This window comes from Nothoprocta perdicaria, unplaced genomic scaffold, assembly GCF_003342845.1.
Source record: "Nothoprocta perdicaria isolate Ctin4 unplaced genomic scaffold, notPer1 scaffold_309, whole genome shotgun sequence".
Taxonomy (NCBI): domain Eukaryota; kingdom Metazoa; phylum Chordata; class Aves; order Tinamiformes; family Tinamidae; genus Nothoprocta; species Nothoprocta perdicaria.
In genome coordinates this window covers 141506-158814 of record NW_020455543.1, presented here as the reverse complement: position 1 = coordinate 158814, position 17309 = coordinate 141506, and the positions used below count along the sequence as shown (strand labels likewise).

Here is a 17309-nt window from a genome sequence, read left to right as displayed (position 1 = left end):
GCGGGCGCCCTCAACAAAGCCCCCTTGTTGACGCTCTAAAGGGACCACATTGTTGGGAAGGGAACCCAGGGCAAGGAGAAGCAGTAAGAGCTAAATTAGTATTCAAGGAATATTACGAATGGCACGATAAAAGTAGCTAATGTTTCTAAGTGAAAGTTGAGAGTTGAGTCTTCACAGATGTTTCTACCTGGTGACAGCAGCAATAGGGTGTAATTGAATTTCATTCCCAGCGAATATTAAAATAATTATTGGCGGAAACTCATTATGCAATTTAAATGATAAAATTACTGTAAGGTTGTAGTCTAATACTTTTCAAAAATAGCAATATGAAAGGTAACACTAATACCCCAAATGTAAGGCTTTTTTTTTTGTTGTTAACAAGATTACTGACTACCAGTACAGACTTGCTGAGATCCATATGCCATTTCCATTTRGCTAAGTTAGAAGAAATTCTGCTTTCTAAACACATTTGAGAAGAGTCRTTAAACAAAAAGAGAATTCACATTTATTACTCTGCTGTATTTCCTACTTAGAAAATGGGTTTWAAAAAAAAGTCTCTATATTTCTCTCCCCTGTTTTTTTTGCCCTTTCTTTGCAGTCGCTGCCCCTCACGCTGCCGGCTGCAGTGCACAGCTGTAGCTCTGCCCTTCGTGCACTGCGGGGCCCAGGGCTGTTCTCCTCTTCCTCCTGCTCCCCAGCAAACCTCCCTGCCCACGGAGGCTGTGGAGTCTCCTTCTCTGGAGATCTTCCCAACCCACCTGGCTGCCACCCTGTGCCCYGTKSTCTGGGTGTCCCTGCTGGAGCAGGGGGTTGGACGGGATGATCTCTAGAGGTCCCTGCCAACCTCAATCAGTCTGTGATTSTGTGAGACASTGCTWCTTCCTCACKCRCTCCTTTCCTGCCAGTGTGATTCCCCATCCTTCCTTTGGAGCCACGGGCAGCGTGTGCACTGAGGTCTCCCCATCATTGCTGCTCCTCTTCCTTCAGCTCTGGAACCGGCTGGGGGCTTCTCCCAGAGCACCTGCTCCTGCCTTTGCAGGCCCTGCTTCCCCCTTCCTCATCCTCCTGGAGAAGCCGGCAAAGGGCCCGCGCTCCATACGCCACTGGAGTAGCCCTTCCTCCATGGGTGCACGCGTAGCCACCAGGAGCTTGAATGAGAGGAGCTGCTGTTCACCAAGCCCAGGTGCCTGGCTGGCTCCAAAGCAGACAGGAGTGCCAGGAAGCATTTCCAGTGGAAGTTGCTGTACGGTGACTTTCCATTTTTGTTTTCTTCCAAATTCTGCTTTTCTCTGGAAAGCAGCACCCATCTTTGGGAGCTCTTACTTGCTCTGCCTGTCCCCSGTGGGCTGGTCAGACGTGGATGGAAAGAGGAAGAGCTTCAGCCTGACATGCTCCATCTGACCAGGCTTCTTGCCCTGTGGGTCTCCCCTAACCGAGAGGAGCTGCTGCAGTGTGATTTAGTTGCAGATTGAGAAGGTTTCAGGAGGTGACATTCCAAAGCAGATGTTAAGCCGAGGTCTAAATCACATAATTTGCCAAATACCCATTCATTAGGAGAGCTCTATGAGAGTGAGTGGTGTTAAATTGTAGAGTTACATCACCCAGTGCTGGGCTTTGCCTGCCTGGACACAGAGATGTATATATATTTTTGCACAGTCTGCCACACTGCCATTAGCCCGACCTCTTTTATCTCAAATGGGGCAGAACTGTGGATTTTTTTTTACTTCAGATAGGAGGTATCCGTCTATGTGACTTTATGTGTGTACATATATGTATATGCATTGCACAAAAATGTACTCATACATAGTAAAGTAACAGGTGGTGCTGGCAGCACCTGTTGTTAGGGTCACTGAACACTCTAGTTATAAAACCCTAATTTTAGTTGCCTATAACTTTTGTCAAACTTAAACATTTGGGTTGAAACGTTCTGTGCCAGGTGTCTGCCTTAGGCTGAGTTGGGATTGGGGGTGGGGAGAGGAATTTATCAGCAAAAATGTTGCTGCTGCTTCAGAGAAGAGAGACCAATGCACTGATTTGCCCACACTGAAAGCCAAGCTAGTGAGGATCGTCCAGCCCCATCCTTGGCTTGAAGCTGAAAGTTGCAAGGGGAGTCCCTCTAACTCCTGGGCACTTCTTATGCCACCACTGGTGAGGAAACGTGGGGTGTGACTGAGGATGCAGCTCCGTTTGGCCACGACACAGGCCTAGGAAAACACGCAGGACACACCAAAGTGGTTGGGACCGTGTGAGGAGCAGCCATCCCGAGACCTGCACAAGGAGCCTGTGCCCTGAGGCCAGCAGGCTGGTCAGAGATACCCAAGGTGCTTGTGGTTTCGCCTCCGTTGCACGAACRTTTGAACAGACTGCTCGTATTGCAAAATACGTTGTCGTTGTGGGAATTAGAAACAAACGGCCCACTTCAAAATATTCTGTTTCGTATTACTTAGTATTTTCCCATAAAAATCTGAAGAAACGCCACAGAACTTGATCAAAGTTTCACATCAAAGTTGGTTATTGAGTAATGATGATTTTTTTTTATTATAGGTAAAACTCCAGCCAAGAAACTCACGAAGAAGGTAAGGAAAATGGTCCTCGCCTTCTTCAAAGGAGCTTGCATTCTTGCTGCTACCCAACCAAGTGACTTCCTCTTCAAAACTGATTTTCCATTTTCTTGTTTGTGTCTTTAAAGGAGGTAGATGCCGCACTGACAAACATCACAAAAGCTAAACCGGGACCGACCTTTTTTAGAGAACTTGGTGATAAAGGTAACGGGGCACTTGATACGGAAAAATAATCTGGCTTTTGATCTTATTGTGTAGTAGAAATTCAATATATGTTTGAATAAGCCTCTGTGGATTTGACTTCTTCCATATCTAGCCAGGAGTTACCTCCCTGGCAAGCCTCTCAGTTATACAAGAAGGATTAAAGAGGCAGAGCTGGGCACTGAAAGCTCTCTGAGGTACATGTAGGATGCAAAAGAGAAAGCAGAAAATCTACTTAAAGTAGAGAAGGGGAGGGCTGAAAGAGGCATCAGTCAATAACCTATGGCTAAGGGCACCCTTTGCACAAAATTGGCTTTTGAGTTTCRTTATTAATGAACTGCTGTTTCATTACGGAGTTGAAATGTAGTGAAATGACTAAAGATAAAATTTGTGTCTGATGATGGAAAGTTGTGTTTCTGCTCCCAAGAGCAGGGAACTTGTTCATCCCATTTCAGGGAACTTGGGGACCCCTCTCAGGTTCAGGTGCTTGGGGTTGCTTCAGCCTCCTACCTGGCTACGGAAGGGGAATCCAAACCTCTGGAAGCTGTTGCTTGTGTAACACCAGGCGAATAAAGAACAACAAGTAAATGCTTCATTTTCATCCATTAATTGAAGAGGGTCGAAAACTAACAAAAGGGTCAAAGAAACCAAACAAATGAGTAACCAATTTATCAATAACAAAGACTGAAATCCCTCCCAAAAAGAGGTTTTGTAGCAGTTGTCATTCTGGACCATAGACCTTCTGTTGTTTGGGAGTGTGGGACTGTCCTCCATCCCCCCCTCCACCCAAAATCCATCAGGAGTCTGAGATGTTGCAGGARCATTTGATCCATGTCATCCATGTGCGACTGCAACACGTGGGATTTCAGCTGGTTTTGAGCGTGACGCCTCTCTAGAGATTTTCATGCTTTTKTGCTTTTCATTAGTTCATTTGAAAAGCTATAAATATTTATATGTATTTTAAATACTGTTTTTAAAAGCACCAAAATAATAAATCTACACCTGTTCCACTGTTCAGATGAGATTATTTTAGCTACCACCAAATTGTTATTTAAATATTAAGTACAGAACATGTTGTCATCAGTCCAGTTTGGAAAACTTAAAGCTAGGGAATTCTGCCTTCTAGTGGGCAGTTTTAAAAAGTGTGTTATAATCTGTGAGGATAATTACAATTTATTCAGCATTATCAGTATTATCAACATTTCCTCTGAAGTTTGAAGATAGAGTTTTCCAGGAAAGGATTAGAAGATTAATGTATTCTTGCTAGTGCCAAATGCAGGACCTTGGTTATGAGTATGCTGAATCATTCAACAGTGTATGAAGTTTTTATCTTTTCAGTTTTCCTTGGACTTTTTCTTTATTATTTTTATTTGTTGCATCTTTACATGTGAAATTTGAGTAGTTTGAGAATTAAAAAAACACAAAGTATTTAATTTACTATATGCATAAATTGTACACATTTTATTAAAAGTAGTAAAAAGACGGTAAAATTATGAGAAGGATTTTTATGTCAATGAATCTACAGCTTAAATCTTATCTCAAGTTCAGCCCTGATACCTTGGTTTTGCCAGGAAATGTCAGACATGCYATGGATTTGCTTTTAAGTCACTGGGACAGGTTTTTAAAATATAATCAAGAGGTTTTTACACATAATAAAAATGTGTAAGAATCTTTACCTTAACACCAATTTCACTGTTGTGACTTCTCAATCAGCTCAAGATAATATGACCACCCTGTCATTTCTCCCAAACCTTCTCCGATTGGAGCACATAGCCCTTATGTTTTTCACCTGGGTAACAYCTGCAGGCTGTTCTGTCTTTAAATTGGTCTCTCCTTTGGTCCTACCATCTCTGTACGAAGCTTTTTTTTTTTTTCTCCAAAATACAAAGATTCTTTCTGCAGTTTTTTTTCAATATATGATTATCCCTGTCCACTCAGATAGCTAAAACTCTCCGAGCTCTCTATTTCTATTTGCATAGTGTATTGTATGATTGTGGTATTGTGCTGACTTAAACATGACTCACCTGCTGATTTGTAGAGTGAATAGCTGTATTTTGATGGATAAGGAGGCTGAAATGCAGAGCCAGAGTGAATCAGCAGCAGCAGCAGCAGCATTAGATCGGCCTCTAGAAAAGAGATCTGATCTAGTCAGGTATTCAGACTGTTGCATTCAGCAATTTAATATTTCTAAACACTGGTACTTAAACCAGTAAGTGTTAAGTCACTATATGAAAGCAGACACAAATGCTGTTGGCTCTGCATGGTAATTAATCAGAAGTTAATTGTTTATCACCAAAGTGGATCCCTTATCTATCAATTAACTCAATGTAAATTATAAAAAGTGTTTATCTTTGCACAGAGAGGCATGTCTAAACTTCATTATTTTAAGCAGCTTCGGCATGATACGATGTTTAGTTCACAAGTTAAAAGTAGCTCAGTTATTTCGAAAAGCAGTTTATAAAAAAGCCCTTCACATTTTTTTTCTTCACGCATTATTGCAGGGCAGATGCTTCAGATTCTGGTGCTCACCCAGCCCCGTGCGGCGTTCGCTATCTTTAGCCCAGGCGCTCTAGTTTGACGCTATCGCATCTTGGTGTTTGTTCAGGCTTTCTCATTTGAGGTGGTATTTCAAAGGGAAACGCTGGAATTTTCCTTCCAAAGGGGCGGGGGAAATACTTTCACCTTGCAGAAAGGACATGTTCCTATTTTGAAAAAACAGAGCGGGCTCCTGCTGGCACGCGGCCCGGCGGAGCCGCCGGCCGGTCTCGCGGCCTGGCARCTCCGCGCCTGCCGCCTGCCCCCGGGCACTGACAGGGAAGCTGCTCCCGCCTCTCCGGGGCTGCCCGCCCATGGGACCCTTTGATCCTGGAGGGTAACGCTGGAGTAGTTCTCCTCCCAGGTGCTAAATGTGACAAAGCGCAGCTAATTTATTTTGCTTTTGTATAAACATGGAATGTTTTCAGTAGAAAGCCAAAGATTTAGTGCAGGCCTTCTATTAGGGCCAGATAAACCTAACTCTCTGCATTAGGTATGAACATTGATGAGTCTCTTGATAGAGACGTTCACCTTCAGAGTCCTAAAAGCAGAAGTAGGGACTTTATTAAATAATTAAAGAAGCTTACTTTAACATACTGRTCTACATTATTTTTTAATTTGAGATACTCGATCTTTCAAGACTYGCTACCTCTATTACTTGCAAGTAATCTTTTCCTGTTTTATTTCAGGCTTGATCTCATATGCAGAGTACCTGTTTTTGCTGACAATCCTTACAAGTAAGTATTACATGTTTAAAAAGCACATGCATAAATCCTGATCTGTTAGCAGTTTTCCAGGGTCTTTTCTTGATAATCTTCTAAATTTATTCCAATTTAAAGAACTATTATATAGAGTGGCAAGACATTAATATGTAAACATATGCCCTTAATTGATTGCAACTGAATTCCAAAGTCATCACTGGTCAACAGTGTCCCTTGGAAAGTCTTGATGAGCCCTGCACCGCAAGATCAGGATGGACCTTCAAGAGGTTTGAGGAGGAGGAGGCAGGATAGGGGATCACATGCACTAAGAACAATARCAGCAGTGGGGGAAGACAAAGTAAGGTGTCTTCTGGATACTCATTTTAGTCATTTTGGACAATGAGATACTGACATTTTAGCTCATGCTGTGATATGAAAAACATCACAGTGTATGAAAGGTTGTTGCCCGTATTTGTTTGCTTGGATGTGTAATGGATGATAGACAGAAGGCTTCTACAGAATCCTTTTGAGTGACTTTTTAACCTTTTTTTTTCATTTCAACAGTTCCTGTTGACTTTATTTCCTCTATGCATTTGGTAACTCCAGTAGCCAAACTTTTGGCTCTTGAGATAAGATATGGGATGCTCTTGTGCTGTCACGGGTGCAGAGAGGGAAGGTGTGGGCAGCTTCTACATCGATCAGCCTTGAATCCATAGCCTGTTCTTGCAGCTCCATTCAGCTGTCCTAGAGAGCACAGACAAGCAGCGGGTGCTTTCAAAGCTGGTTTTTAAAGGAAGCAAATTTGCTGCATCAGTGAAGAGTAGGCACTTTTTAGCTTGTGGGTGGCAGTGATCCAGGAACTTCTAAGTTTCCTCATCGGTGATTATTCTGCCTTTGCAATCCATGCTTATCCCCTCCCTGYACTAGCCTGATGAGCTGCAGGTGARGCTGGAGTACGCAGAGATTTGGGGAAAGACACGAACAGGAACATTACACTAGGAGATCTGTAAACTACTAGTGACACAGACTGGGTGCACATCCTTATAACGCAGCCTTCTTTGACTAACTTACACATATTTAACATTTCAAGCAGGTGACAAACCAGGTATACAAGATCTGCTCCATCTCAGTGGATGGAAGGAAGGAAACAGTCAACTTGTGTGCAATTTAGGTAGTCCTGTTACAGCTTATGCCACTTATCGGTGGAACCACATCCATGCACTTGGCATGGCGTGAAGGGTAATCTCTCAAGAAGCTTTGGCTAGAATAGAATATTACATAGCATATATAGCATGAATATTTACATTACCGTATAAATATATTGTATTAGTGACTGGCCAGTAGTGACTGGCCGGGGCTGCATATCACTGACCATGAGCATTACAAGAAGCGATGTAAGAGTCCAGCTCAGTCATAGAGGTGATTAAAAGTTGTTTGTTGCAACAACAAAAAATCATTTTAAAATGGCTGGAAATTATTAGAGAATTGAAGCATAGCAGAGCAAGCCGGCCCACTTCTCCAAACAATCAAATATTATTTTCCAGGAAACTCACATAGGAATGTACTGAACTGAGAAAAAAAAAAAAAAAGAAAAAAGAGACCTTCCTGTGCTGGATAAAAATGCAGTGCTAATGTTACTGCTTTAGTTACTTTGGGGTTTCTGAATCTTCTTCTGAATCTTCTCCTGAATCTCCAGCAGACTAATAGGCAAACAGGAAAAGAATCCCAGTTTTCCGAGTCGTGGTCCTTGCGTGTCACAGCAGCATCTGTGTAACCACAATGAACTTGAAAAGTGTGTTTTTGTGGCAGACAAAGGCTTTATTTTGCAGTCCCCCGTTCTCTGTACTGGGGACCGTGTGCCATCGTTATCTTGCCTCTCCCAGTGCAGTATTCAGTTTCATTCTCAGAAGTTGCTTAATGGAAGTGCTGCTAAAGCCCTGCATGGTGAATGAGCCCAGGAACTGAAGTTGTCACCTTTGCTAAAAGCTGCTCCAATTAGTTGTCCCCAAAGTTGACAGTTTGGGCAAAGCRGGAATGGGTTGCAGAGGAAGCAACCTGCACTCACAGCTAAGCAGCAGCTCTTGTGTTCACATGCTGGAAATTTGCCTGATTCTAATTAAATACAAATATATCCAAAGTATTCTTTGAACTGTGCTTATTTTATGAATGCATACCATTGCAGTTACATCATATCAGATAAGTATGTCATCTCTCGACTGTATAAGCAGCTTTAGGTCCTATATTTTCAGTAACAGCTCTCTAATCTGGAAATTTCAACACAGATGGTATAAATTACTATTAAATCCTTCAATTATTTTTATTCTCTAAATATGTTATAGGATAGACTCCTCTTGCTTTTGTACTAGTAACACAAAATTTACAATGTGGCATTTCCATGGAGAGAGACACAGTTTAATTCTTGTGACCCAGTTGCTGGGGCAGAGCTCTGCTCTGCGCATTGCCATGGTATTTATAAAATATCACTGCATCACAAGGCTGCTTAACAGAGAACTCTAATTGGCTGCCGAAGATGTAACTATTTCTAAAATGTAAATATAATACTTTGCTTAACCATCTCCCTGTTAAAAAGAACTGAGTATTTCTTAAGTTGTTTCCTTTGCTGAAAGGTTTTTCCCACATTATTAAAAAAATAACAATTTGTTTTTATATGAAAGTGGAAGAATGCACTTCCAAAATAAAAACACTGAAGGCATCGTGTTCCCTAGAGATACTGCTTCACTGCCAGAGTAGGCCCAAGGTTTTCCTTGGAAACATTTATATTCTCCAGAGGAGGTAACTCCATGGCTTTTATAGTAATGCCTGCTTTGACTGTGTTGTGGTGCTAATTCACTTGCTCCAGAAATTCCCGGGAGAAGAGCTGCTGCGGTGAGGTGGGAATAGCTCCCAGCAGCACGCTGCTCCTCCGCAGCCCTGCTAGAGCTAGATCACCTCGGGAAGCAAAGGAACATCAGGAGATTGTGGAGTGGAGCTCAAAAAGCACTGTTTCTTATCGCACCTGCAAGTTGCAGAACTAATTGTTTTCTTGTGCCAAAAAGGGACATCCAGATGATGATGGGAAAGCAGGATAAAATACTATGACGCTAAAAATTCAGCTTTATGGGAAGATTTATACAATACCTATATATACAGACAAATATATATGCATACACACACACATGTATATGTATATGTAATTTTACAAAAAGGCCAGGAAGGATAGTTGATAACTTTCTGTAACATTTGAGTCTGTTTTTTAGGGTAGAAGGGGAGGGGAAGCAAACAGAAGTGCAGTGGGAGACCTGGCTGCCATTCCAAGCTCCATCCTTGTTCTTCAGAGCAGCAAAGGCTGGAAATACCAGTGTGCAGTGCTGCATGGCAGGAGTATCTGAGCAATGTGCAAGCTCTTCGAAGCAATGTGGGAAAAACAAAATGTCTTTTCAAGGCACTTTTCAGTTTTCTCAGCTGAAATGTAGCTCTAATCTACCTGAGGCAGACTTCAGAAGTAGGCAGAGATGGAGAAATCTGCAGGGAATATAAGGACAGTAACACAGGCAACGTGTTCACAGTAGTTGAGATCAAATTTACATCCATCTCTTGCACTGCTGACTTCTCCCACTTTGCCTTTGCATTAAATATCCTTTTAAGAAGTAGTAAAAAAGTGTTTTAAAATATTTTCTTATAATTATGTATGCTACTTGGGTAACAACATCCAGGTACCAAAATATATGGTTTACTKCAAGTACGAGGTGCGTAACCGTGGAGAACTGAATCTGTAGGCCCTGTTCCTTTTATACTAAATATTTATGTGCTAGGGTGTTTGTGCGTGTGCACCCACAGTAAAGTGTTTTTGCCATTTATTGCAGAACCACAGACTGGATTTAAGATTGCTTTTAAAATGTTGGATGTAGATGGCAATGAACAAGTTGAGAAGAAAGAATTTTTTAAGGTATGTGCATATTAATTTATAAAGTGTTCAGATAGTATCCACATTTAACAATATCCATCCAATCTGTGGGATGGACATTCTTCCTAAAACGCTTGATAGGAAAGAAGTGCCTAACAAAGCATTGCTATAGGAATCGTTATCTTGAATCATCTTTTATAAATGTTGCTTTTGATTTGCAGCTGAAAATCTATTCTGGAGAAGAATTCTTCTCTTAATTCCTTGACCTAATTTAAGTAACTATTCAAAATAGTCTTTCATTTTCTAAATATTCTGAAATATTTTGTAAACTTACACCATCTCTAATTTTTATTAGCTTATTAGGGTTTTGTTGTTGTTTTGTTTTGCTATTCCACTGGGTTAATACTAATCTGTAGTTTAAGGAAGAATTGTATTTTTCTCGTATTTTGTATAAAATACAGGGAAGAGAGACAGATTTTCCAGAAATGAAAGGGAATCCTACTTTGAAGGTCTAGAGTGGAGTAGGAGTAATAATACAGCTTATAAAACRTGCTAACGTTTAGCAGGAAACAATTTACCAAATATTTCAAGTCAAAAGTAGAAAGTAAAAAATTAACAAACATTTTTAATAGATTCCCCTCTTCATCCATATCATTCACTCRTATAAGAAGTGAGTAGGGGAAGGATTTTATAGGAAGCTAAAATGATCACCCTCATATAGTGCAGATTCCTTTCTGTCACTAGGTTATGTTAAAGAATGTCCTTAATGTAGCAGCTTTAGACAACCAGGAGAATCTCAAGCTTTATAAAAAAAAAATAACCTGTCTGAGAAATACCAAAGATTAGTGTAGCTTTAAGCTCTGAATTAATCAGAGAGTAGTTGTTAGGATGTCTTTTGCACTGATAGTCCTTTTTTTTCCAGGGCATTGTATCTTAGCAAGATTACAGGTGATGACTCATACTCAAATGTATTTTAAAATATTTTTAAATTGCTTTCCGTTTTAGTAATACCTATTGAAAACAGTGCTTGAAATTAGACCATTTCCCAAGACAGTATTCCCAGAAGCCTCTAATTGAGCTGCAAGATGAAGTACACTCCAGATTTGCTCTATTAAAGTATTAATTATTCTGCTGATTAAAAAGAAATCAGATACAGCTGTTACTTTCTTTTTTTAACCTCTGAATTGTTGCCTCTGAAGTGAATTGTTATTAGAGTAGAACAAGTACCCTCATCATTGCAGTATGTGGTACAGCCATATAGTTCATCTGAAAAATAGTATGGCAGGAAGAGAATAAGTCCATGTGTAAAGAGCAGGTGGAAGTGTTTGATGCCACAGCATCAAAAATGCCATTTTTTTGCAGTACTTCCCTTAAGTTCTGTGTCAGTAAAACAAATAAGGAGAATCTTGCAGATACGTAGTACAACTGCCTGTGGGAGGCCTAGAGTAATTCACATAATTAATATCCCCTGCCCATTTCAATTAACCAATAATAACAGCAGGTCATAACAAGTAGAGGAAAAAATACAAATCTTAAAAAAAAAAAAAAGTGATTCCTGTAGAAGCAATCAAATTAAAAGAAAATTATTGTACTTAGATAATTACTTTCTTCGCATGTCCTTTGCATTAACTAAAATAGAGTAGTTAAAAAGGTTATTAAAAAAGAACTTATAATTTGCAATCTCAACTCAAGAGAGATATATTAAATTCAAGTAAGCCTCACAGGTGTTGAGGAAGTCATGAGAGGACTTTTTATGATAGCTGACTGTTTCAAAGCACCACTTGATCTTGAAATGTGAAGCTTTCGGAGTGGGCAGTGTGGCAGAAACGCTGYGCGTGTTTCCCTAGGTCTCGGTGAGGTGGGGTTGGGTGGCGCTTGGGTGGCTCCTCGCAGGAGGTTTCCGTGCAGCCAGTGCATCAGTCACTGCCCTGGCGGAGCCCTCATCCATCTCGTGGCGTCTCCGGATCTCCTTTGTCCTGTCTGCTCCGGAGCGCTGCCCACAGGGACGTCTCGCCACGGCACGGTGCTGGGTTCTACAGGGTGGCGCAGGCCGAGCCAGCTCTTGTGTTGTCTCCTCTCTTTCAATTAATGACTAGGAGGCTGTGTTTTGGAAGATACCTTGGAATGCGGCTATTTTGAGTTGATTTTTCAGGAAGATTGATCACACTCTGTGCAGTTTCTCTAATGTTGTGAAAGAAAGCGAAAATATTCATTGTTGTCTTGACCCAGCTCCATGTAATTGCGTAATTTTACCTGATTCCAGATCATCTGGGAGACGTTTTTCCCACCACTTGGGAGATGAGCGTGTGCTTAATRAAATCCAGCAGGAATGTCTTGGCCTAGCAGGCTTCCTCTTGTCCTTGCTCAGAACAAATGCTGGAAATTATTTCATAACTTAGTGTCTAGTCCTTAACTATCTGTTTGTGAAAAAGACTTTAAAGAAGAATGTCTTGCCRTAAAACTTGAGATACCCTTCAGCAAAGCTTCCTGCCTACCCTGCTTCAGCAGGGCCTTTTTACTGTCCAGCAAAGCTAAGTCTAACACACTTTCTCCTCCATCCAATGGTAAATATCCAAAATACAAGCAACATCACACCTCATTTCAGTGTCAGGGTCCGGAATCCCAACAACCTCTGTTTTGAGGTGGACATGCACAGTGATTTCTTGTTTACAGCTCCAGAATGAAGCAGACTTGGTAGAGGCTGCCCATGCAGATGTTACCTGTAAGCATTGCTGCCAGGCTGCAGRGAGGTCTTCCTCAGAGGCTCCTTATCTGCATCTCTGTGAGGGCAGGAAGATGCTCCGGTGAACGCGGCGCTTCCAAGACTTGCAGCTTGGCAAGGGGAGTTTCCAGACATCCCTTGATGACACTAGAGCTCATAACAACACCTGCACATTGAGCCTGCCGTCAAGGGTAAGGCTAGCAAAGGTACAAAAATCCCCAACAAGCAAGGAATTCCCCTACCTCTGTCCTGATGAAAGGCTCCTAAAGAAAACTAACARCTGCACCAAACTGTTGGGATTGGAGATAGGTTAGCTCTGATCTCACTTAAAAAAACTTATTTGATTTTATCTCTGTTAATAGACTGTCTTTGTACAGTGATACAGCAGATACCACAAGAAAAAGCAGTTGTAGAGGTTTCTTTGAGACCGATGGCAGGAGCTCTCGAGCTCTGGGGAGCAGCTCCGGAGGGCAGAGCACCCATAGACTCCTACAGCCCCCATGAGCTCTGGGTTCCTGGGAACAACTGAAAGATGAAAACCCTTTTTTTTTTTCCCTTCCTAAGGCATTTCCTTTCTACCAGCTCTGGTATCCTTCAAAGAAGACTGCTGTTTACCATGCTGCTTTATTAGAGAGGCATCGATTAGGTAGCTACATGTAAAATACCTCATTCTCTTTCAATTAGCCATTTGTGTATTGCAGTGATAAAGAGATCTAAATATTAAACACAGATAAATGCTGCAAGGTGATGACAGGAATCATGGAGCTGTTAAATACTGGACTCATTTGCTGCAGGGCAGAATTCGWATCCCCCCATGAGCAGTTGCTTCATTGTGCTGGAAAAACATATTCCAACTGCTGGAAATTATCATCATTTTTTTCCCAAGGAGCAGTTTCAAGAATCATAAGGGTTTACATGCAGCCTAAGAAACCAATAAGTTAAATCTTCCAGAACACATAGAAGAAAAATTATACTCTGTGTGTGTTCTTTAATATTCTCTACAGATTTTATAAAGGGTCCTTTAAAAATAAAATCCAAGAGGAAAATCATATTCTGTCTTTTCAATAAGAAAAAAAGTGTTTGGAAAATATTTGCAGCTGTATTTCTTAATGTGTGAGTAAAAGATGGATTTTCCAGGTGAGTACTAGTACTGTTTAATTATCATGTGGCAGATTTTGACTTATTTTGGATAAATACTTTTTAAATAGCATGCCCTGACAGAAAAAAATAAAAGAAAAATAAAAAGATATGGAGAACTGAAAGACTAAGACTACTTGTTGTTGTTGTTTAGAAAAAAAAAAGAAATTAAAAGAGGGCTGGTCAGTTTGACTGTGAAAGCTGAGGGAACACCTGTGGCAACAGGAATAGTAAACAGTTCTTTCCTACCCACTACTTAAAAGCCCATATTGTTTTTCTTAACAATGTGACAAAAAAAGAAGACCTAAGGAAAGATTTGGGGAGAAAAAAAATATCTGTATGAATTTGGCCATGGAATTTTTTTCCCCATAGAGAGGGTGAGAAATGAGTCCCAAATGTTTGAGGAACGAACCAGCAGCTTCACAAACCCTGAGCTTTAAAAGCCTCTTTCCTAAAGCTTTCAAATCCAGAACATTGTGTTTAGGTCCATGTCTGTACCTAAAATATAATAAGTCCCATGTTCTTTCATTTTTGCTGTCCATTTGAGGAGTCAGAGAAATGTCTGTGAAAGGTAGGTAYGCCTTATGCTATGGTCAATTACTCATCCTTTTGCCAGTGCTGATTTCTCAAGCTAAAATAGAGTCATCAAGAAGCATGCAGTGTTTCAGAAAGATATACCTAAGGTGCTCATAATGAACTAAAAATCAATGCACTCTCTAAAAATCAGTGCAATATTTCTTCACAACCTTATTTTGGAGAGTGGAAATTGATCTTTAAATATCTGAGTCATTTCAATACTTCTTAAAATCTTGTTAGCTATCTTTTTCAAGATTGTTTTATTTGTGCACTGGAGGGAATATTCCACCTCATGACAGTTCTAAAAATATGTTTAGTTGCTTTATTAAATAACTTTTTTTTTTTAAATTATATAGTACTAGGTTTAAACAGGGGTATTTTTCATGCTGAGCAGGTCTTGTGTTTTACAGATTCAGGTAAAGGTGTCAAGGAGGACAGTGTGAAAATCACAGAATAACCATGTTATTCCTCTAATGTTCCTAGATAAAATATCCCTGAATTTCAAAACATTATGCATTGAACGCTAAGAAGAAAATCTAATAGAAGAGGATCTGTTCTAAAAATAGAATGAACATTGGGTAGCCAGTAGAGAGCCTGTTTTATATGCTGTGCACAGCTGAAATAACCACGCAAGATAAGGCTGCCCTAGCAAAAAGTGGGCTTCAAATAGCAGAATATCCTGAAGTATGCAAATACTTTGTCATAACTAGAAAAGCCTGCAAATACATATCGAGGTATTAATTGAGAAAAAGTGAAATTAATGCAAGTTTCTGAAAAAGGAGACTCTTGCAAATGCAAACTTATAATTTTCTTGTGTTTTGTCATGCTGAAACAAATGCAGCTGCAGAGAATCATCGGGAAGCAAGATGATTTGAAAACAGATGGAAGTGAGACAGTATTCCAGGTATGGAACAGTCATGCACTTAGCATTTACTTTYGAAAAACACTGTCATACATTCTGTGAACTTTGTTATTTTTTTCAGAGCGTTTAGATGGATATTTAAGTGTTAGTGCTTCAATTAAATGAAAGTGCCTGATTTGTCAACTCTGCTTTTTAACAGGAGAAGAAAAATGTTCTTCACTTGTGAATCTCCTGATGAAATATGTGCAATTAATTTCTTTTATTACTTTTTAGTAGCTTCATTGTTTGCTTTCTGCATATCTCTATTTCAAAAAAAAATACTCTCTTATTTATGAAAAGCTCAGGAGGAATACTGTGTTACCACATAAGAAAAGACAACTTTCCAATTAAAAACCAATATGTTAAACTTTCATAAGCCCGTGGTACCAATGCAGTAGCTGCTACCATCGGTATCAGCCCCGTTKGGGTGGGTTTGCAGTGTAAGTACTGTTTGTGAGGTGGCAAATGCCGGGCTCACTTCTGAAAGGAAAGGACTTAAATCCAGACCTGAAGAAGGAGGAACCACAGATCACAAATTACAGTTGCATCCAAAGCTCCTGACTTGCAGAGCACAGCGAGTGGCAGATGTGCCTCCGTGATGAYAGCAGCAGGATTTATCCTTCTCTCTTGTGGCTGCTTCTGCCCAAGTGCAACCAGTGCAGCCTGCCCTGTCCTTCAGGCAGCCTCTGCCAGCTCTCGCTTCTCCTCCCGGCTCTGCCCAACAGAGCAATAAGCTAGTCCACAGCATGGAGCCTGGGAAATGGAAAGGGGGCCCTCAGCATGCTGAAAATGCTGATAAATCAGGGAGCAGGGGAAAAATTGGATTCACTCCATGCATGACTCCCATTCAGGTTGGCTGCAGCAGCAGCACAGCTTCCGTTGCGTGCTCAAATTGGACAACGGTCTGCAAGGATATTTTTCTCACCACAAATTTGCTTCCAGACTTACACTGAAAATTGATAATCGGGCAAAAGGAAACTGCTGATGGTGGAAGCATTCAATAGCAAACTTAGGCACAGTTTATAAACCCACCATGCAGCAGCAGCGCCTGCAAAGACTAGGCCCAGCTCTTGCTCTCCAGTTTGTCACCAGCCTGGGGGGCAGCAGTGGCAGTGGCAGCACTGCTAGCACCTTTGATGTCTCCTGGGCGTATACAAAAATTGTCTTTTGTTGCATGAAGGTATTGGCTTGCTTGCTGTCCAGACAGAGATCTGTTGAAATGCGTTTGACTGAGTAACAGCCGTCTCTTTTTTTTCCTTTTTTTGAATCTTTTCATCAATCACCAGATTAAAGTAGCTGGGATTAATAGGGTTGTCTGCTCTTCAAAACGAGTTTCAGTTGAGCCTGAACTGCCCCAGCAGTGAAAGGAAAAGGATCCTTATTCTGCATGAATGCACCCTGTGGTGTAAGATTTCCAGAGAAACTTTGATACAGCCGGACAGATTTAGCCATAAACACATAAGCTTATTGGGAGCTAATTAAATACCTGAACCTGGAATGCGCCCATTTTGGTTTTGTCTTGCTTTAAGTTTCATCTTAACTGAAAAAAAAAAAAATCTGAAATTGTTTTAATGAGAATATTATTTAATACAATTATTAGCAGATTACAAACGGAAATAGTTATTCAAAAATGAATTAAATTCAGGAATAATTCAGCTGTCTTGAAATACTTCTRTTCTCTATAATCGTATTGAGCAAAGTCCAAATTATTTTTTTCTTCTTTTTTTCACTATTTACTTTACACCTATGTCTGTCTTTCACAAAAGTTCTGTATAGGCAGTAAATCTGACTGTATACATTGCAGTGGCAATGCATATGGTTTTTCTTCCTTTAATTTTGAGCACTTGCAGCAGTTACAGYATGGCTTTCAAGCAAAGCAGGTAAAAAGTGAAAACATAAAAATACGGCGGTGTTCTTTGAAAGCTGGGCTATCTTCAGAAAGGGGTTGCCCACTTCCCAGTCCTCCTTCCTTCCTGTCCTTCACACCCCTCCATTCTTAATGGGCAGCCCTGGCCTGTGCGGGTGCCTAGAGGAGAGGCCGCCCTTTTGACCAGGGACTTTTCTCCTGGGC

General features: G+C 40.7%; 1 protein-coding gene across 1 annotated transcript in view; it reads left to right on the top strand.

Moving 5' to 3' along the window:
- MICU2 (mitochondrial calcium uptake 2) overlaps positions 1 to 17309 on the top strand; it is a 56945-nt gene that overhangs the window by 19519 nt on the left and 20117 nt on the right. The window contains exons 2-6 of the mRNA XM_026042569.1: positions 2545 to 2576; positions 2690 to 2765; positions 5987 to 6034; positions 9862 to 9944; positions 15179 to 15241. Of these exons, the coding sequence (XP_025898354.1) occupies positions 2545 to 2576; positions 2690 to 2765; positions 5987 to 6034; positions 9862 to 9944; positions 15179 to 15241 (302 nt within the window). The remainder of the gene's footprint in view (positions 1 to 2544; positions 2577 to 2689; positions 2766 to 5986; positions 6035 to 9861; positions 9945 to 15178; positions 15242 to 17309) is intronic.